This window comes from Xiphophorus couchianus, chromosome 7 (assembly GCF_001444195.1).
Source record: "Xiphophorus couchianus chromosome 7, X_couchianus-1.0, whole genome shotgun sequence".
Classification (NCBI taxonomy): domain Eukaryota; kingdom Metazoa; phylum Chordata; class Actinopteri; order Cyprinodontiformes; family Poeciliidae; genus Xiphophorus; species Xiphophorus couchianus.
In genome coordinates, this window is record NC_040234.1 from 18,584,827 (window position 1) to 18,606,276 (window position 21,450).

Here is a 21,450-nt window from a genome sequence, read left to right on the forward strand (position 1 = left end):
TAGTGGCCCCCGTAGAGCCGCCCTTTCAAGACTTTCTGGAAACGGCCCTGCACGTCCCTTCTTTTCTCACTCCAAACCAAGCCAAGCCCCTTACTCCCATGCAACCTGGAGGCCCTTATTATGATTTGATGAAATAACCCCCCTCTGCCTCGTTTAAGCCCATCCCTTTCGCAGAACACAGCACAGTCATCACCATGCCCCTCTGTACGCCGGACGAGCGGCACATGCACCTCCAAACATTTTTTCTTGTGATTTTTAAGGGAGATTTTGTTTAGAGGCGGCGCTTGTTGGCTCCGGAGTAATAGCGTCGTAACGACACTTTTTTTTTTTTTTGCCTCACCTCACCACCACCACCCCCCAGTCTCTGTTGAAAGAGTTTGACCAGGGCCAGAGTTGGTCGGTAACTGGGGGGTCGCTAATTTAGCTCCCTATTATCCTGGAGGACGATTTTTGTTTTTTCAAAATACATTTTATTTAATTTTTTTTTATTTTGTTTTTCAAAAATTGGTTTCTACGGCTCTCAATATCGTCTCACTCTTGATATCTGGCAAGCCTTTCGAGATTTTCCCCCTTCTTCTGCTCTTCAGATCATGAACAAACTATATGTTGGGAATTTAAGTCCTTCGGTCACAGTCGAGGACTTGGAGCAGCTCTTCGGGGAGAGAGAGCTGCCAGCGCCCGAGCAGGTCCTGCTGAAATCCGGCTATGCTTTTGTGGACTTCCCCGACCAGAACTCGGCCATAAAGGCTATAGAGACTCTCTCTGGTAAGTGTGTGGATTTTGATATTTGCGCTGAGTGATGCTGCTCGCTGCTGACAGGGGAAAGCACACTCCACTAGGTCAAAGTAAAATGTGTAATATTTATTATTTTGATTTCTTTACAAAAATAAAAAAAAATCAACAACGCAACAAATCTGTGTTTTGCACGGGACGGTGTTTGTGATCAGAGTTGGAGATATTGGATAAATGATCGATCCCACGCAGGACACACTCGAAAGATATACAGAGGAAAACACACGCGGTCTTAAGGCAAATTTCCACGCGCAAGAATCACCTTTTAATTCCTCCTTTTATTTTAAGGCGATTCCGATAGTGCATGGCGCTACTTTCTTTTTCCTTCTTTTTTTTTCGCGATCAGCCGCTGGAATGTATATGGGATGGTCTCTGACTGACTGACTGGGTTCGGGTAGGCATAATTATTTTTCACTTATTTTTCGTCCTGATTTTATTGAGGAGCGCAGCGCGGCGCCAGCGCGGAATACTTGTCGGATCCCTGTTCCCCCGGTGTCCGGCTATGTTTTTACGAGGTGTCTTGGAGGTGGGTCACGGGGGTCCGGAGGAAAAGGGCTCATAAACAGGTAGCTGAGTGTTGGAGGAGGAGGTGGAGAGAGGGGGGAGGAGGAGGAGGACGAGGTGAGACGCTAATTCCGTGCTGCGCCAGGCCACTCGCTCCTTCTATTTGCGTGATAGTAGCCAAAAAATTAAAAAAAACAACACCTACCTAACATCTGCTTGGTGTTGTATTCTTTACAGGAGAAACATATATCCCCCTCATTGCAATGCTTGTGGGAGTGGAAAGCATGGCTGCCCATTCCCCTCACCTCCCCACCACCCCCACTCATACACTACTACTATATAAGCTCATTAAGCTTCGTTATGGCGCAAGAAATGCCTTTCCAAAGTGGTTGGAATAATGCAAATGTGTGCACTGTGTGCGCCACGATGCGCACCGAGCACTTTCTTTAAAAATATGAATGGGGACGCACCTACTTCATGAAGTGTTGGCGTGCATTGTTGCAGACACATGACTTACACTGTCCATTCTCGCCCCTGCAGGTAAAGTTGAATTGCACGGAAAGCTGATAGAGGTAGACTACTCTGTTCCCAAAAAGCTAAGGTAGGCGCTTACACTCACACCCACACACCTATACTGTGCTGCTACCCGATGTCTGAGTGAGTGAGTGAGTGAGTGAGTGAGTGAATGTGTGTGTGCCTGCGTGTGTGACCTGTAGGCTTCCGCTGTGAAATATAGTAAGCCACATTTCCCTGTTTTTCTCGTGAGATTTCTGCCAGCCTGTTGTTGTTGTAGTTGCTGCTGCTGCTGTTGTTGTTGCTTGGCGATGAAAGCTCCTAATTGTGCGTGTGGCTAAACAAACAAAAGAAAGAAAAGCGACAGAAAAAGACAGTTTAGTCCCAACATCCGCAGAACACAGCCGTGGCTGCTGCCATGTTGCGTGATCTGCAAGCGAGGGCCATATCCCACAGGCAAACACTCACACACACATGCAAACATGGCACGTTTGGGTCCTGATTGGGTTTATTCTGCTTTATGTGATATGATCCAACTTGAATGTGCATTGCTGTGCATGTAGGCGATAAGGTTAAGTTTCATTATGTGCTGGAACTCTATCGCGCAATGAGTTGCAGCCACTCGACCTTCTTTGGATACTATATAATCTATGGACATGCTGAATTTGTGGACTCAAAAGCATATAAAACCTTAAAGTTTTTTTTTTTTTTTTTATGTTTAGAAAACACCGTCTTTAGGTGTGTGACGCCGTTTTTACGTAGCCAAATTAAATACACGTAATTATAATTGTTTATCTTTAAGGGAAAAAAGTACATTGCGTGACAAAAAAGGTAAATATTCAACCCCCTTTGTGCAAGAACACGTGACCTCTACTTCATGTGAGTCCTCCCCCTTTTTTTAGTGCAAAGCCACACTTTCCTGTATTAGAGCCCATTTTCTTCGCCCTGCAGCCCCTTCATAGAGCGTTATTTACGTTTAGATTGCACTACAGTCGAGGAAAACGTGCAGTTTCCCCGCTTTACGGCTCGTTCTGCGAGGCGCAAACATGGTGTCAAAGCCTGCGCCACTCCCCTGAGTTAATGTGCACGTAGGCCGTGGAAAAGCTGGAGGAGCCCTCCTATAATGGCTGCCATGATGATGGCCCTGCGCTCTGCTGCTGCCTGCACGGCTATAGGTGGACACCAGCACGCAGCAAAATGTCCATACGGTGCCTGTGACTGGCCGTATGTGTCCAATCGGCGGTGTGTATGTGCAGCTGCTGGACCCGCAGAGTGTGTTTCCCCGCAAGAAGGAAAAAAGGGGGCCTTAAAGCGAAATCTTCGCCATGTCTGCGAGGTCCATGAGCGGGGCAGCGGGTGATGCGTACAGGTGTTCATTTTGAAAACACAGAGTCAACTGGATGAACTAGAGCGTTCATAACTTTTAATTAAATCAACTACAATGCTTTATCACGTTAAAAAAAACAACAAATGCGAAAGAATCTAAATTAACCTCTGAATTTGTGGATTTACTTTTAACAACAGAGCTCTGAAAAAAAAGCGTAATTAATGTTACACATTTTTATATATTTTAATACAGTTGCATTAAGGGTGATCACCAAACGTAAAGGATGTTTGCAGATCATTATGTTTAAATTGTCTAATTTTCAAACATGTGATTACCTTTAGGTTAAATTGTAAAAAAGCACAACGTAACATGTATTTAGTTTTGCATGCGGAAGTGGAAACCAGACTGATCTTTACTTTTCTGCAAGTATATTTTTAGATTAGTTTGTGTGCAGTGTGTAACTTTGAAACAAGTAATCGCATTTTAACTGAGCTTAAATGATAGAAAATCATACCTGATTTAACCTATTTTTTGAGCTAAAGTAGAACTTAAAAATAATTGTCAGTTTACTTTAAGTATTTTTGCACATTAGTGTACTTAAAGGGCACTCTCTTGGAACCACTAAGAATGTTTTAGTTTAACTTAAATTGCAGAAAAACAAAGCTTGAGTTGTATTTAAAATAACTTTCTGTAGTCACCTGTACTAAACTGTGTATAAATGTACAGTTTACTGCTATTTTGAATACATCAATAGTATGATACAAATCTGCTTCATTCTCTAAATACATTTAAAATGTAGTGTAAGTACACGTTTTATTTTTAAGCAACATGCTTCTGGCATATTTTTATTTGTTCAATTTAATTTAAATAGTTTAAATTGTTGTCATCTCAAGGTCATCTCTTTGTTTTTTTAAGAAAAGAAAACAGGTCCAGTTCATGCCCAGTTATACAGAAATACACAATAAATCAAATCCAGGCCAATATGGGTTTAGTGGCACAATCCCATCTGTTTCTATATACAACTTATAATAACTGGTCAACAGTTATATGGAAAACATATGATCTTTTTGACCTTCAAACCATTCCAACTAAATTACATTTACCCTTCAGTAATTAATAGAAGTATTTTTTTTTTTACTTTACACATTAATTACATGTATGTATGTACTTATGTATAAACAGTAAGATATACTTTACAAATGAGATTTAATTGCACTATTTAGAGACTGAAATTCATATTTACACATTGCAGGTGAGGACTCGATTAATGTAATGTATGCAGGTTATAATTTTTTAGAATTCTAATTTTATGTTGTTTTTATGTATGTTTTTGGCAAATCCTGTACTTAAATAGGTGTAAAAAAAATTGTAACATTAAACCTAATGGTACATTCACCTGTCGTGAATGTGTCATTATATGAGCTGGGAGGGATGAGGAATCTTAAATCCTGTTTGCTACCTCAGTTTTTTAAATTCAGGCCTGCTGTAGTTTGAGCTGCTGTTTGCTGTTTTTACTGCTGGGTTGTTTTGTTTTGACATGTAATATTTACCACGTGAAAAAGGGTGCATTACTAAACAAATTAGGTATAACATAAGAAAAATTGTAGTAAAAAAAGAGACAACCCTAAATGAGACTGGTTGAGGAGATGATGTGTTTGTGATAACATTTACTGATCATGTGAGGAAATGGGCCTTTTTCTAAAATGTGGTTTTGAAGTGTGAGATCAGGAGGTTTTCACATCTCATTTATCAATAAAATGTAACATTTGCTTGCGCTATTTTGTGCTTTGGTGCTTTCAAATCAATTCAGAGAAACCAGTAAAGTATTATGAATCCTAAAATATTTTGTAACATTTGAACAATAACTTCTCAGACTTACATTTAAGAGAAAATAGAATAATTTGATACAAAACAGTTGCAACATTATGAAAACTTTTAGCTTTAAATTCCTTGAGCATTTTGATTACTTAGGCATTGCTTTATTAATGTAAAATTCTAATGACAGAGAAATTACTGGATATAAAAAGCACAATTAAAACATGTTGTATATTGTCGTCAAATTGCGTTAATCTAAAACTGTAGCCTTAAAATATACCATTTGTGTAAATAAATGTTCCAGCAGAACTCATTCAGTAAAGGGAAAAAATATACAAGCTTGTTGTGATATTTTTAGAGGTATAAAACATTTTAAAATTATTTGTGGAATGCCTTTATTATTAGAAAAAAAGGAAAGGAAAGTTTGTTTGCTGTAATATTAACAAATCCTTTTTTTCTTAATTCTTATTGTTTCTTATTGTTTACTTAATTGCAGTTTCCTCAAGGAGTAAATCAGAGGAAGAAGGAACAGTTTCTTGAATAACCTTAAATTGATCTGGGTGTGACCTGAATGATATGTGGCTTATGGATGAAAGGCTCCAGCTGTGAGCTTGATCGATAGTCAGGTATCAATATTCAGCTAGATGCAGCTGTGCAGTGATCAGAATGGCTGCTGGCCTGAATGAGCTGAAATGTTTGTGATTACCAGTCTGATGCATCCTTTATAAGCTTACATATGGCAAGTGATGAACTTCAAACTGATTGCTGACTCTTGAGGCGGAATGAGAATGATGATTTCTTTTATGTGCTCATTTTTTTAAAAAGTATATTGCACCGCGACCCCCCATTATTTTCTGGGTGTAAACATCTGCATTGCACCACGGCGCTAGCCCCTCGTCCACATCTGTGTGTTTGGGCTGTCAAAGACTGCACTCTGAGTTTAAACAGCGAAACACGATAGCCATCAGTTGATCCAATTTGAATCCAATGATACTCCCCGGTTGATCCCGGTGGAAGGAGGAGGGGGGGGGTGGAAGCGCTCCTGGTTTGGGCTCCGGTTTTGACATCCGGAGACACATTTAGCGCTCACCTGGCTGCAGAAGGAAGATCTGGGATGCTTGAAGATGCTTGGAGACGCCAGGCTTAAAGAGCACTTCAATTCAATATGCTTAACATTGAAGTCAGTGTAGCGCTTCGTCAGTGTACAAATAAAAATAAATTAGTCACGAATGAGCTCGAAGCATTTAGTTTTAGTGCTGCATTTAAAATCTGCCTCTTTCAAGTGCTACACAATTTGTACAGCAATTATTTACTTTTTCTGAAAGTTAAAAAAAAAAATTCTTTATCCTCCACTCTCCTGAAGTGGAAACCGGCTTTCTAGTGCGTCAGAGCACATGTAGCTTAAGGGAGCAGCAAGGATCAGATGTGAAAGAATTGTAAATTCATAGTGTGCCTATCAGATCTGTGAGATCGTTGTCTAAGCTTCCTGAGAGTTGGAAGCTCTCTAATATTTTTATCCGACCCTTCCACGTGTTTCACTGCAGCATCTGTAGAGATCCACTTCTCAGTAAGCTTTTTTTTCTTCTTCTTCTTGCTGTACAACCTGTTGCATGACTAATTCGTTACTGTAGCGATACACTCATTAAAAGCAAGATTTAATAATCAGCAAAGGAACTGTGGACAGCAGCATGCGGTGATGAGGAGGTGTGGAAGGTGTGGCTGGGATGAGGAGGATCCCTCTGAGATGATGGCTTAGCCAGTGACTAAGATAAAGAAATATACAACAATTGAAAGCGGAAAGTTTCCACCTGAGGGGAAATCACATGATGACTGACAGCTTCAGCCATACGAGCTGTGGGTCTTCTTATTTAATCTCTGAGTGGTTATATTAATGTGGATACAGCCTGTCATGGACACAAAGTAAGCCCCTCATTGATTAGGGATGAGTGTCATAAAGCCTCCTGGAGCAGAGCTACTTCAGCCATTTTCATTCAAACAGCCTTCGCGAAAATCTGTCCTTGATGATTTATTCTTATTGGCTTATGGAGGTCAGCTGTTTGAGGAGAAGAAAAGAGAAATGTTAATTTTGGCTGCACATGGAACAGTTACTTACTTGTGTCAAGGTTTTCTATGGGCTAGAAAACAAAACTGTTCTGTCTCACTATTCCTACCATTTAATGTTCTTTTATTGAGATGTAAAAGAAGACGCCGGAGTGGCCAGAGTCTCCTTTGGCTGTGTGGTGCATTAAGTAATGCAGTGCTGCCCCTCCCCTACCTGTTCCCGCACACTGCTCGTCAGCTTACTGAAAGAAGGTCTGTAGTTGAAACCAGGTATCTCACGGTACGAAAACGCGTCAACTTTATTTTCTCCCCGTCTGACATTAAATAAAATTTTAATTTTCTTAATTTTAGGTCCGTTAGAATCATCAAAAGAATTTCTATTTGCTAAATGATAAATTCATAGGACAGATAATTTATTAAAAACATTTTGCTGCCATCCTTAGATTAACAAGTTTACATAAACTAAGTCTATTAAGCCTTCAAAGAATTTTGGAAAAGCCCTGGCGATGATATCATGACTTTATTCTGAGACATTAATGCACAACATTTAAGTTAAATGGAGTTTTCTTGTGTGACATGATGGAAAACTCAAGACATCATCCAAGTTATCAGGAAGAGAAGCGTAGATGAACAAAGTGTGTTTCCTCTATCGGTCCAGCCATTACACTTTCAGAAAACAAAACAGATTCTGCGTCTCAGAGATGAGTGCGTTTTCTTGTGAAATATGTGAAAAGCAAAAGAAAGTTGTGAAAATTACATGTGAAAAGAAACAGAAAGTTTTAATCAGTTTTAACTGACTGAAGCTAATAAAAAAAAGAGTCATTATCCACAGTGAAACAAATGGTATCTCACAGGCTACTCGGGAATGAAGAAGTCATTATTCCAAAAGGAACATGAAAGCCAGATAGAGAGATTAAGGTGTTCATTTTTGGAGACATAGGGTGAATTTTGCCATATTGATTTGGAGAAAAATGGTGAAGGTTGCCAGACTGAGAGTATTACCTGAATGGTGAAATATGTGGGTGGCAGTGTAATGCTATTTGAGTGTTTTTTTTATGTAAGTGGGACTTGTACACTTTACAAAATGTATGGCATCATGAGGAAATAACATTATGTTGAAATATTGAAGCAACATATAAAAACATCAACCAGGAAGTTAAAGCTTAACTAGAAAAAGGTCTTTTTTTTTTTTTTTTACCACCTAATTAGTTACAAAATGGCCTCAGGACAACAAAGTCGGTGTTTTTTAGTGGCCATTACAAAGTCCAGTCTTAATCACATAGAAAATTCATGGGAAGAGTTAAAAGGTGAGTGTGACCAAGGCGACCTACAAACCTGACTCAGTTACCCTAGTTCTATCAGGAGGAATTGGCAAAGATCTCGACAAACTTCTTCCAAATACAAGGATAATGTCTGCAAAAAATCTGAATTTAAAGAAAGTTTAAATTCATCTCTTCTTATTGTTGAATTCAGCAACTAGAGTTGTGTTTGCTAATTCTAACTGCTCTAAAGGTTTAGCCTGGTTTAATTTTAGACCATGTGGAAAAACAAAAGTAAAGTAGTTTTTTATACTTTGTATGAAAATGGTTTCAAGCAACTTTACAACTCTGTAGTATCCTAAAGTGCAGTACATAGGATACAAAGAAAAAATGGGAAAGTTCGATAAAAGTAACACACAAATGTCACAAAAGTTATCATTAATTTAAATGATACTGTGAAATTATTGTGTTTTTCTGAAGATTTTCACACTTTGAAAATCTCATGCTGGTCCATCCATAGTCGTCTATCAAGACACAGAAAGGGAAAAGTGGGGCTGCTCTCATCTCATTCAGACACTGATGTGAGCAGATGTTCGAGGTATAGCCACTAATCAGGCTTTTATGAATCGCTGGCATCCTTAAATTTGTTGGATGTGATTTAATGAGATATAAATCAGGATTACGAGTCTGTACTCAAGTTCTTTTACTGGAGACAAAATAAAATTCAAAGATGCAAGGTCTCTCCTTTGTCTTCAGCGACCCCCCTTGTTTGCTGGATTTTTGTCCGTGTTCAGCATAGGAACAGAGAAGTCACGTAGAAATGACAGAGCAGAGACAGAAATGTTGACTGCTTCATTTTGGATATAAAGCTGAGCACTTCCAGGCTTTCAGTGAAGCTGGTTGTCACAGCGGGCTAACGAGGGTGTGGCGTTCTGAGAGGGTGGGCAGCTGAGGCGTGCAGCAGGTGGCATTTCTCACACTGGCAGAACCCCCTCTCCCCCGTGCTTGTGCCGTATCATCACCATATAAAACTGCTTCGCTGGTACAACTTAAGACCCCTGATGGTTTTCGAACAGGTGAAGCATCTAAAGGAGCCAATCAGGTTTGAGACGGAGCTGAGACTTAAATTCTCAGAGGAAAGGCTGACGACCCACAGCTGGTCATATAGACGGCTTGATTTGGGATTTTTGGTCTTTAAAAAATTCTCCTGTCTTTTCAGAATGAATTGACATCGGATCCAAAGATGGAACATATTCCTCTTGAAATTCCTCTTGTGAAAGCTTATTAAAGGCTAATTGGCGTCACAGATTGATTGCAATGGGATAGACCAGAGTCGGAAATGTAGAATAGATAGGTACTAAATTTGGTAGGAGGGTGACTATCCATCCTTTTTGTTACCATAAATATTTACTTTCATGTAAGTAAGGAGAGGGTGTAGAAACCTTCCTTTCAGCCAGCCAACTGGCAGTGCACAACACATGCTTGAGGTGTAATGTTGCGTGTTACACTGTTTTCAAAATTAGAAAAAAATACAGAAACTGATGCTGCATGGTGGTTGTTGATAGTTGGAATGGTTATATTGATTACTTTTTGAAACTCTTCACCTTGTTTTCCACTTTTCCTTTTTCTGTGAGCTTAAGCATTTTGTTGGAGTATCAGGTTTTAAACTGTTTCTACTGGTTCTTAACCAGTACAAGCATCCATTCTACTGGTCAGATTAATTATTTTCATGGAACGCATTAAGGTATCTACCTGGAAATACAACAACGCTGTGATTATTCTATTCAAGCATGCCTTAGCAATTGAGATCAGGCACATTGATATTGTGCAAGTCCACAAGTAAACCTGAAAAACACAAAAGTTCCACAGTAGCTGCTAAATATTTTCTAAAATGCCACTTAAAGACAAAAAAGGCATAAAAACAAATCTTCACAATCACAAACAAACAGATGTCTGAAGCTTGATTTTCTTAATGCTATTTGGCTTTTATCACTCATTTTTCTCTGAGCCTCTGAGACCTTTAGACTGTGACTGAATTTACAATTTGCTTGGAATTTTATTCAGGATTCGAGAACCCTGCATTTTGTACCCAGCAGAAGTAAAGAGACTTAATAGTAGAGCCCGAAGCTGCACTTAAAAGATTGAGGAATGGTGGCTTTTGGGTACTACAAGGAAAAACAACTATTTGCAAACTCTTTTTCCACGTCATATTGCTACTTGTAACATTTGGTATTACATGATGATAAAAAGTAATGCTGCATTCTCAGCTGATCAGCAACAAAGTGCTATTGGAAAGATGGAGCAGCTACAAGTGACAAGTAAGACACAAGTAAGACAGAGGCAACAATGAAAAAGAAGATCATTGATGCACTCTGTAAATTGTGCAGAATCTAGACTTGTCCATGCTTGTAAAGCAAAGTTTGCATCAGACTCAGTAAAAAAAAAGAAAAAAAGGAAAAACTTAAAATGAGCATCAGCACGCAGCTCAGGGTATACAGGCAGAAGCAGCTCCTCTTCCAGAGAGCTCTCAAAGAACAGTTTCCTGGCAAGTGAAAAATCAAATCTACATGCCAAACCCATCACACAATATCATGGCGCTCGCTGAAGTGAAGATGCCACCTACACTATTCAAATCAAGCTTTCTTCCTTAGAGGAAAATGACATCCACAGAAAGTGTTGTTAGGGCTTTAAATTGTGAAAAAAACTGACAATGTTTTCTATGGGTGCAAGATTTCAGTGCACATTTATGATGTGACAAAAATAAAAGATATTGGTGCTACAATCTGAGTTCTTATACACCACAAAGGTCAAACTATGAAAGACATTATTTTGTGATTAACACATTTTCAGAACCAGACAATCACTTCAAGATCAAGCAGGATACATTGTAAGTTGGCTTGAACAATTATGAGATTCTTATGGTAACTGCAAAAAATGCTTTGCAGGATTAAATTGCTTTTATCTAGAACATAAAAACAGCAACTACTCAAACTTCAACTAACAGCACAATGTGATTATTTTTGGTAAAGTAATACAATATATAACTTTTTGATCTTGCTATTTGGACTTGCACAAGCATAAGAAGCTTATTTTAGTTGATTAATTAGTCATGGCTTCTGCTTTCTAAGTAATCAGAATCAGTTTGTTGGCAGTGATTGTGAGCAGAGACAAGGAATTTGACTTCATTTTTAAGTTCTCACATTCTACATACATAAAATTTAAATATATTAACTTTAGACGAAAGGAAATAAAGATACGGGAACAGTGCAAACAGTGTTAAATTAATAAAAGTGACGGTTGAGATTCTTTAGTTTCCAGGCCATGATCCTTGTTTTTTGAACCAGACAAATTTTTCATACTTGTAAGCAAGTGAAAGTGTAGTCACCTTCTTTCAGCTAGCTGACGTGTAGTGCACAGCAAAAATTGGGTGCGAAAATCTCAGCTGGAGAAAATTTTGGTGATTTTGGCCGTTTCTCTTGTATCTCATTATGAACAATTGCAAAGATGCACAGAACAAGTGGCCAGTGGCTGGAATCTGCAGATTCTCAGTTTCACTGACCTTGGCTGTTGAGCAGCAGGTCAGGAACTCAAAAATCCTGTCTTATTCTGATACACCAAAGTGACCACCAACAACACCCCTCTATTACACTATTACAGTCAGTCAGTAATAACTGACTGACGCAGACCTAAATATGAGTTATTTTCAGTAATAGCGACGTGCTTGTAAATGAAGTAAAAGAGTTGTATGAATCTGTTTTACAGGAAACTCTGAACGTCTTTGTGGACAACTTTAAATAAATAACAACAAAGCTGAAACTATAGCAGCAGTTTGAGCTTTCAACCTCTGCCTGTCATTAAACATGCTGTGTTTTGAAATCTTGGCAGGCTTTTCGGAATCTCAGAGTCAAAGTACAGACCTACATGTACACTGAATTAGTGATGCTAGCTGTGCTATCTACACCAGCTGCTTGTATAGGACGTTAAAATGTCAACAAAAAGTGCAGAAACTTTCCTTTAGCTAGCAGACTGGCTGTGCACAGTAGGAGCAGGTATTCTCTATTCAGCCAGGAGATTTAAAACCTCAAAAAGGGCGTGACAGAAATCTTTTGAAACCTTTAGTACATTTTCATACCAGTAATTAGCCAATGTCTGAGAACTAGTTCTGCTGCATTATTCAGAAATTTCCAGTTGGTCTCATCCAGATGAGCTGTAAAAGAGCAGCATCATGGACAGAGTTTTTTTTTGTGCAATCTTTCAATGCAGCTGGAGCAGATTCTCCTGATACCAGGGTCTTTTCTGATGCTGACTCTCTGTGAACCACTAAAATGTTGAAGGATAGTGAGGCGCAGTCTTCTGACATTTACAGCATGGTGTGTGAGCAAAAGTGCAACCATTGAGCTCCTGCATGTGTGTCTACTTCCGTGTGTGTATTCACTTCCAACTGTTGCAGGTTAGGTGCTCCGCTTTGCCATGGGAACTGGTTTTGAGTGGTTGGCTGAGTTAAAGGAAGAAAGGTTGAAGGATGGAGGCCTTTTTTTTTTTTTTTTTAGGGAAATAGATCCAGAGCCCAAGGAGGTTAGTTAAGCATTGAAAACACTGCTTCAGTTGTGTTAGGATTGTGATTTCCTCCCATCCCCTGGTGAACGGATCAGAGCCCTGATTTTACATGTCAGTGGATATATAAGTTAGGAAGGTGCCTGTGTAGACCTCTGTGGTCACACTCACAACTCCTCTGTGACCCTTCTGTATTAACTTCCATCCCTTTCCATATGTATGCGACGGAGCCGCCGCCGGCCCCAACAGAACCTCCACACACAGCCGGGCCGCCGGCACAACCTTTCAGCAGTCTGACCATTGTGCTTCCTCTGTCTCTGATGGAAAAGGAAGACGGGGGGAAAAGGACTTCCGAGGACGAGATCAACACATGCGCGTGCTTCTCTCCCCCACCCCCGTCTTATGAGGGGCCGTTTAGGTCAAAATTTACGTTTTGTCTCTCACACACTACCAAAAGGTCTCGCATACTCCAAAAAAATAGCCACGCACACTCCAAAAAATTACGTTTTGTCTCTCACACACTACCAAAAACTCTCGCATACTCAAAAAAATTACATTTTGTCTCTCACACACTACCAAAAACTCACGCATACTCAAAAAAAATAGCCACGCACACTCAAAAATTACTCACGCACATTCAAAAAATACTCAAATTGCGTATACACACACTACTAAAATGTCACACACACATTCACAAACGTTAACTTTCTCGCTCACATACACTACTACCAGCTCGCGCACATACACTACTGCCAGCTCGCGCACATACACACAAACGTTAACTTTCTCGCTCACATACACTACTACCAGCTCGCTCACATACAATTATTAACCGGCGCCAACTAGTGCCGAAGAAGAAAGAGTTTGCTATACCGAACATGGCTAACTCTAATTCGAAACGAGAGAGAATTGGTCAGGCAGCTGCCATTTTAAACAATTAGAGTTAGCCATGTTCGGTATAGCAAACTCTTTCTTCTTCGGCACTAGTTGGCGCCGGTTAATAATTCCTGTAATACTGGCACCCAGTGGACAGATTGTACTACAGCAATTTTGCTATTTTTAATCAATCAATCAGATTCATTTATTTCTATAGCACATTTAATCTACAAGAAAGTTAAACGTCCTATATATATTTAAAAGCACAAATATACTAAGTAATAGAACATACAGTGAGTCAACAATCAAAACTTATAGTTTAGGATCTACGCATGCGCAGTTTGATCCAAAAATTATGCCCCGCCTCTTCCGTGACAACTCTCACACATTCAAAAAGAGTCTCGCTCTCACACATTCATAAAGAGTCTCGCTCTCACACATTCATAAAGAGTCTCGCTCTCACACATTCAAAAAGAGTCTCGCTCTCACACATTCATAAAGAGTCTCGCTCTCACACATACATAAAACGAGTCTTAGTACTGTGTGTGTGTTCAACTTTAGTCTTGTGTATGTGAGAGATAAACGTCTGTGTGTGTGCGAGCTGTTAGCAGTGTATGTGAGCGAGAAAGTTAACGTTTGTGTGTATGTGCGCGAGCTGGTAGTAGTGTATGTGCGCGAGCTGGTAGTAGTGTATGTGAGCGAGCTGGTAGTAGTGTATGTGAGCGAGAAAGTTAACGTTTGTGAATGTGTGTGTGACATTTTAGTAGTGTGTGTATACGCAATTTGAGTATTTTTTGAATGTGCGTGAGTAATTTTTGAGTGTGCGTGGCTATTTTTTTTGAGTATGCGTGAGTTTTTGGTAGTGTGTGAGAGACAAAATGTAACTTTTTTGAGTATGCGAGAGTTTTTGGTAGTGTGTGAGAGACAAAACGTAATTTTTTGGAGTGTGCGTGGCTACTTTTTTGGAGTATGCGAGACTTTTTGGTAGTGTGTGAGAGACAAAACGTAATTTTTTGGAGTGTGCGTGGCTACTTTTTTGGAGTATGCGAGACTTTTTGGTAGTGTGTGAGAGACAAAACGTAATTTTTTGGAGTGTGCGTGGCTATTTTTTTGGAGTATGCGAGAGTTTTTGGTAGTGTGTGAGAGACAAAACGTAATTTTTTGGAGTGTGCGTGGCTATTTTTTTGGAGTATGCGAGACGTTTTGGTAGTGTGTGAGAGACAAAACGTAATTTTTTGGAGTGTGCGTGGCTATTTTTTTGGAGTATGCGAGACCTTTTGGTAGTGTGTGAGAGACAAAACGTAAATTTTGTCCTAAACGGCCCCTCATACCGTCTTGGGTTAGATTGTGTGTTTCTGCTCCTGCGTGGGGAGGAATGAGTGCCGCTGATAGAGGGCAGCATTTCTTCTCCCACTGCTCAGGCTGTCCTGCCTCTGCAGGATGTGTGGGAGTTTTTAAATTCTGCTTTGGGATGGATTTGTAAATCATGCACAATCCCATATCAGTCCGTCGCTATCCTTGACAGTTACCAGCTCAAACGCATCTGACCTTCAGCGTTCAGATTGACGTGTATGAAAATACAGCAGCTTTACACGGAGCAGGTTATATATTTTAAGAACATGCATCTCTCTTTTCACCTTGAACAGGAAGTTGGATTTGAAACCCCGATCCGAAAGTCTTTGTTCTCCAGATTTAGTTGTCCTTTTTGTTTGAGGGAAACGCTTTAGATTTCAGATGCCATTCAGCTCCCAGATTATTAGAGCTGCTCTGTAGTCTGGATGTTTACAATGTTTGTGGAATCAGTAGAGATGCATCCCCTGGGGTCTTCTGACTAATACAGATTTCTGATTTTCAGAATCTTTTTCTAAGGACTACAACACTCAAAAATAGGGAGAAAAAAATGTGCTGGATGTTTTTTTGTGGAGCTAGTAATTGTAATTCCAATAGAAAATGAATGAGTAACAACATAATATCCTTTTATACACTTAAGCACATACCTACTACCTTTGTCAGATTTTATTAAACTCAAAAAAGTGAATCATAGCAAATGCTGTTGGTTGATGCATATATTGATTAAAAGTAAACAGTGTTCTGTGTATTTTGCATTAATCATGGTGAAAATGGATTTTTCAGTATCAGAAAAGAGCAAATAAAGAAGAAAAAACAATATTTGACCATTTGATTGGTGCATCTCTATCAATCATTTTATAAACAAAACAACAAAAAAAAAAAGAATAGGAGCAAACAAAACAGAAAATACACACATACACAACGCCCAAAACCCTGAAAAACACACAAAAAATTTAATTAAAAAAATATGCTGTATTTATAAACCAGAAACTATTTTCTTCTTCATATACTTATATCATTTTTAATAATAATTTTATAAATGCAAAGGTAACTTTTTGTTTCTACAAATGTGTGTTTTAGGATTGGGTTATGGCATATTTTTTAGATTTAAAAAGAAATATTTGCAGCTTTTTAATTTGTTTATTCTGTAATGCGATTGGGTTTAAAATTTTTCCTTAAGTCCATTTAATTGAGTGGATTTCTGTGAAATGTCCTCTCTTTGTGTTTTATGAGATGCTGTTATTTTCATTTCCAAAATTGCATTGTTTGAATGTTTATACCTAAAACAAATTCCCAAAACAATACAAATAAACAAAAAATTACAAAGGTGCCACCCAGACAAGTAACAAAGCTAGTTAATATTTGCAATAACATCTGCTACACCACGGCTTGTTGTGCCAGTAATATCTTTTATTTTTGCTGTGTTTTCTCTAATGTTGCTGTATTTTGTCACATGTTTGGTCTGTAACTCAGCTCAGGGCCACCGTATTTGCAACATTCCTGCGTGTTCCAGAGCTGCTCGGGCCTCTGCAGCGTAGCGCAGCGCTCGCTGGGCTCTCCTGTAGTCTCAGCAGAAGTGCTGTTTTGTATTTGGCTGCTGTGATACGCCGCGAAGCCTGTTGTTTTACGCAGCTGTGCCTGATCCCCCCTCTGATTTGCTGAGGCCAGAGATGAGCTGGGTAATGTGGGCCAGGCAGGTGCTGCAGAGTAGGACGACTCCATCTGTCTTCCTGCCAAGTGGCCCAGTCCGTCACTTTGGGAGAGAAGGACAGAGCATGCTCTGTGCGAGCGAGAGGGACGGCAAGGAAGACGTGGGTGGACGGAGAACAAGAACAGGAAGTTGCCGGGTGAAAGGGTGACTTTGAAGGTCCTCTTATTTTTTTCACAACAGAATCTGTTTGCCGGAGGAGTGGTGGAATATTGCTGTTGTGATAGAGGTGAAGAAGTGCATAATAAAATGAGAACATTGTAGTCTCACGGTGTTGTTTGCTACTGAACTCGCTGCTATTTCCCAGAATACACCTGGAATATTTTCCTGAATATGGAAGGATTCGGGAATACCAACAGCTCTGATCTGGCACCTGCCTGTTTATGCTTCTATGCGTTTGATAACCTTAAACAAGAATACCACCAATCTGTGGAAATAACAGATATAAAACTATTATTGTATCTAAGAACATATCTCTTGCAGGCTAAAGATTCTTACTGTATGATAACCTTGAGTGTAAATACCACAGTTTCATAGTGTTTGAGATAAAATTTAAAACCAAAATGAGCTACTCTAAACTTTTCAGTGTTCAAATCTTATGTGGTATTTACTACTGGAATACTTTCAAAAGACCACCTTTGTCTTTTGGACACTATAAGCAGCTGACTGGCAGCTTGCAGCAACAGGTGAGGGAGGGGATCGCACCACTCTAAGCAGCCTGTAGCCTGATCGTATGTCGTTTTAGCTACTGGAAATTTTTCAAATGATCACACTTGTGTTTGGATGTGATACACCAACACATTCTCACTTTGAGAATGGGCTCGATACACAACTGGCTAACAGCTCGCAGCACCAAGTGGGGGAGGACGGAAGGAATACTTTCTCTGCAGAGGAAAAAAACCTTGGAGAAAAATCTCTTGTATCTTCTTGAAAAGGCTTTGAAGTTTAAACCAGGGGTATCAAACGGATTTTCATGAACGTCCTCAAAATATATAGATACAAATATTTATTAACTTTTTTATATTGAATAAAAATACTTATCAACAAACTATTAAAACATTATAGCTTCCGTGGGTCAGGTTTTGCCTGCAGGCTTTGAGTTTGACACCCTCCATCCATCCATCCATTGTCTGTTCACCCTTGTCCCTAATGGGGTCAGGAGGGTTGCTGGTGCCCATCTCCAGCTACGTTCCAGGCGGGAGGCGGGGTACGCCCTGGACAGGTCGCCAGTCTGTCGCAGGGCAACACAAAGACATACAGGACAAACAACCATTCACACACACACACACACACCTAGGGAGAATTTAGATAGACCAATTAACCTAACAGTCATGTTTTTGGACTGTGGGAGGAAGCCGGAGTACCCGGAGAGAACCCACGCATGCACAGGGAGAACATGCAAACTCCATGCAGAAAGACCCCGGCCGGGAATCGAACCCAGGACCTTCTTGCTGCAAGGCAACAGTGCTACCAACTGCGCCACTGTGCAGCCCCTGAGTTTGACACATGTGCTCTAAATGGTTTAATGCTAAATATTATTGACTTTGGCGTTGTGCCTTTTTTAAGACTTTGCTACCAGTCAACCAGTGACACATTTTTTAAACTACCCTTTTATCAGTCCACACACAGACATTGTCAGTGACTGAAACAACACATGCAAACCTTTCTGAACATACGTGAACGCTTCCATCATCGAGTTCTGCAGATTGATGCCGAGCGGCTGTGATCCGTCCCTCTCCGTCTTCTGGCTGTGCTGCATTTAAACAGCGTTATGATGTGACCCAATGGGTGTCCTGTCTGTGCCGGGTTAAATCAAGCACACCCTGACACTTATCCAGTTAAAGCTGAAGACTGTGTCCTATAGTTCAGTCTTCAAGATGAAACAGTGGGCGTTAAAACAAAGTAAAGCAGTGGGCGTCGTCAGCTCACCAGGCTGGTACATATTTGATGCCAGGGCAGCCATGCATACTTTCTTGCAGAGAAGGCAGGTTGGGGAAGTTATTGAGGTTGCTGCTGTACGAATAATGTTGCTAAAGTTGCTTTTTTCCCCTTCAGGACCTCTAATTATGATTACCACCAACACCTATATTGTCATGGTATCACCATGTGTAACTTTATGTATTGGAAAATACAGTATATCTCTACACTATATAACATAATTCATAAATTTAAGTATAAAAATGTGGCGATGATACTTAAATTTAAGTATAAAAATGTGGCGATGATGGAATAACAGTAATCTAGTGTACTGACAATAAAATGTATCATTCACTAAAGGCAATATGTATGTATAGAATATTTACTCTGTAAACGCATATGTACATGATTCGGTATATAATATAAGCACATTGTACTGTACAGGTATCAAAATGATTGTAATTTCTGTCAGGGTTGTATGTTTATTACATTATAACTCATAATATCTTGCAAATCTGACACAATAGCAACCACATAATTTTGCTCTGAGGTTTGCCTTCTTTCCATTCCCTTTGGAGCTATACTTATTGTTGCTCATGTATAAATACAGATCAAATAACATTGAGAAGATGAACTAGATAATTACTTTTTTAAAAATTGTATGCAGATTACTGTATATATTGTGGGTATATGTACATGCATTCTTCTTAGTTCCCTCTACCCTGTAAGGGGTGCAACATGTATTTTCTTCTATTTATATGGCTGAAGTGAATCAACAAATTAAATGAAATTCTGTGAGTGTTTAAATCATTTTTGTCCTTTTTCAGTCTGAACAAAAGAAATGTACCTAGACTCCACTACCATTTTTCTGCAGCACTCCCTTCCTCCATCCCTCTTCCTCCTCCTCGCATGTGCATGTGTTGTGTCAGCATACCACCTAGATAGATGGCGTGTAATATTGCCTCTCGCTTCCTCCCTCCAGCTCTCAAAGTCACCACTCCTCCGGCATACACGCAGCGGAACGGCAACGCATGCATAAGGGGGTGTAACCAGCGTACAACTGTATGTTATGTACTATAAGCTGAATGTGAGCCGCCCTATCAGATAGTGTAACCAAGACAGGCAGGTTATTCTTAGTGGAGTTGTGGTTACCGCTATTCAGATTCCTCAACAGTACAGTAGATGCCTGTGTGTGTGTGTGTGAGTGTGTGTGCCACTGGTATCCTACCGAAGTGGGAAGAAGGCAGTCCGTTTCTGAGACGATTTTGTTTCAAGTGGTGTGGGGACTGACTCCAGGCGGCTTGGTTTCCGCTAGTTTGACGTCGCGGGCCGATAAATTACAGAGATGTAAAATGACAAGCTTCAAAGGCGGGTTTGATGTCCGATAGGCAGCGGTGGAGATGTGGAGCCACCGAAGATCATGCATCAGATGTGCTGCACTTTAGGAAAACAAAGGAGTCTAATCTAGCTGGACTCAGGATTGTTTTTTCAGGCGTAATTGGTGCGCCCTTTTGATGGATGTACGCCCACTTCAGGCATTTGTTCATTTGTTGAGCGCTTACAGCACGTTGCAAAAGATGGGATCTCGCAGGTTCTCACTCAAACTCCCAAACACAGATGGGCCTTTTTTTTTGTTAACAAATATCAGCACTCAAAAAGACCATACCCATCAGCTCCCACCAGCTCTGGCTTGCTTTTATTTTCACTCTGACCTTAGATATTTGCTTGAACAGTTGAAACCAGGTAGTATTTACATACATTGTATGATTTCTTTTCCTCTCTCTTTTTTCCTAGTCAGATTGTTAAATCTGACTAGGATTTAACAATCAGATTGTCAGATTGTTAAATCTGACTAACCCATCCCAGTTTAAGGTCAATTAGTTACACAAAAAAAATTTCCGCTGGCTAAAAACAAAAGACAGAGAGAAAGAGACAGAGAGAGCAAGGGAGAGAGAGAGAAAGAGAGAAAAAGCGAGAGAGAGATTTTAATTAAACTTCTCAGATTCAGATGTTTAAACACAGTTCCTCAGTATCAGATAGAACTGCCTTTTAAACTTGGGTCAGATGTTTTCTTTCCACAAGTTTCTCACAATAGTTTGCAGGAATTTCAGCCCATCCATTCTGACAGAACTGGTGAAACTTAGATTTGTAGGCCGCCTTTCTCACAAATGCCTTTTCAAATCTGCTCACAGTTTTTCTACAGGACTGAGATCTGGACTTAGTGATTCCACTCTAAAACATTAACTTTGTTGTTCTGAAACCAATTTGTAACTAATTTGAGGGCATACTTTGGGTCATCATCCTTGCGGAAGACCCATTTGTTCTTAAATCTTTACCTTCCTGGCTGACGTCTTCAAACATTGCTATAATTCCCTTATGATGCAATCTATTTTGTGAAGTGCACCGGTCCCTCCTGCAGCAAAGCTCTTACATAACATAATGCATCCTCCTCCATGCATCAACATTGTTTTCTCTGGCTTGCAAGCTCCCCCTTTCTCCTCCCAATGTAATACTTAAGTTTCAGTTTTGTCTGATGATTACTCAACATACTACAGCATCAGTATGTGCCATATTAATATTGCACTCATTTGAATGCAGTATCGTTGCATTATTTGATTTAAGTGTCGGGAGTCAATGAGATATTCACCTTGTTGGACAGGAAGCGTGCACACCTGATGATGACGCCCAAGATAATAAAGGTCACACAGCATGTCGGAGCTTCATTATGATAGAAGAGAGCAAGCAGAGTGAGGAATATGTGGATTTGTGGCAGC

General features: G+C 39.9%; 1 protein-coding gene across 2 annotated transcripts in view; it reads left to right on the top strand.

Moving 5' to 3' along the window:
* Positions 1-190: 190 nt before the first annotated feature.
* The window catches only part of igf2bp2a (insulin-like growth factor 2 mRNA binding protein 2a), a 71,311-nt gene continuing 50,051 nt past the window's right edge, over positions 191-21,450 (top strand). For both annotated transcript variants that reach the window (XM_028022329.1, XM_028022330.1), the window contains exons 1-2: positions 191-765; positions 1,837-1,897. In XM_028022329.1, the coding sequence (XP_027878130.1) occupies positions 591-765; positions 1,837-1,897 (236 nt within the window). In that variant the 5' untranslated portion in view covers positions 191-590. The remainder of the gene's footprint in view (positions 766-1,836; positions 1,898-21,450) is intronic.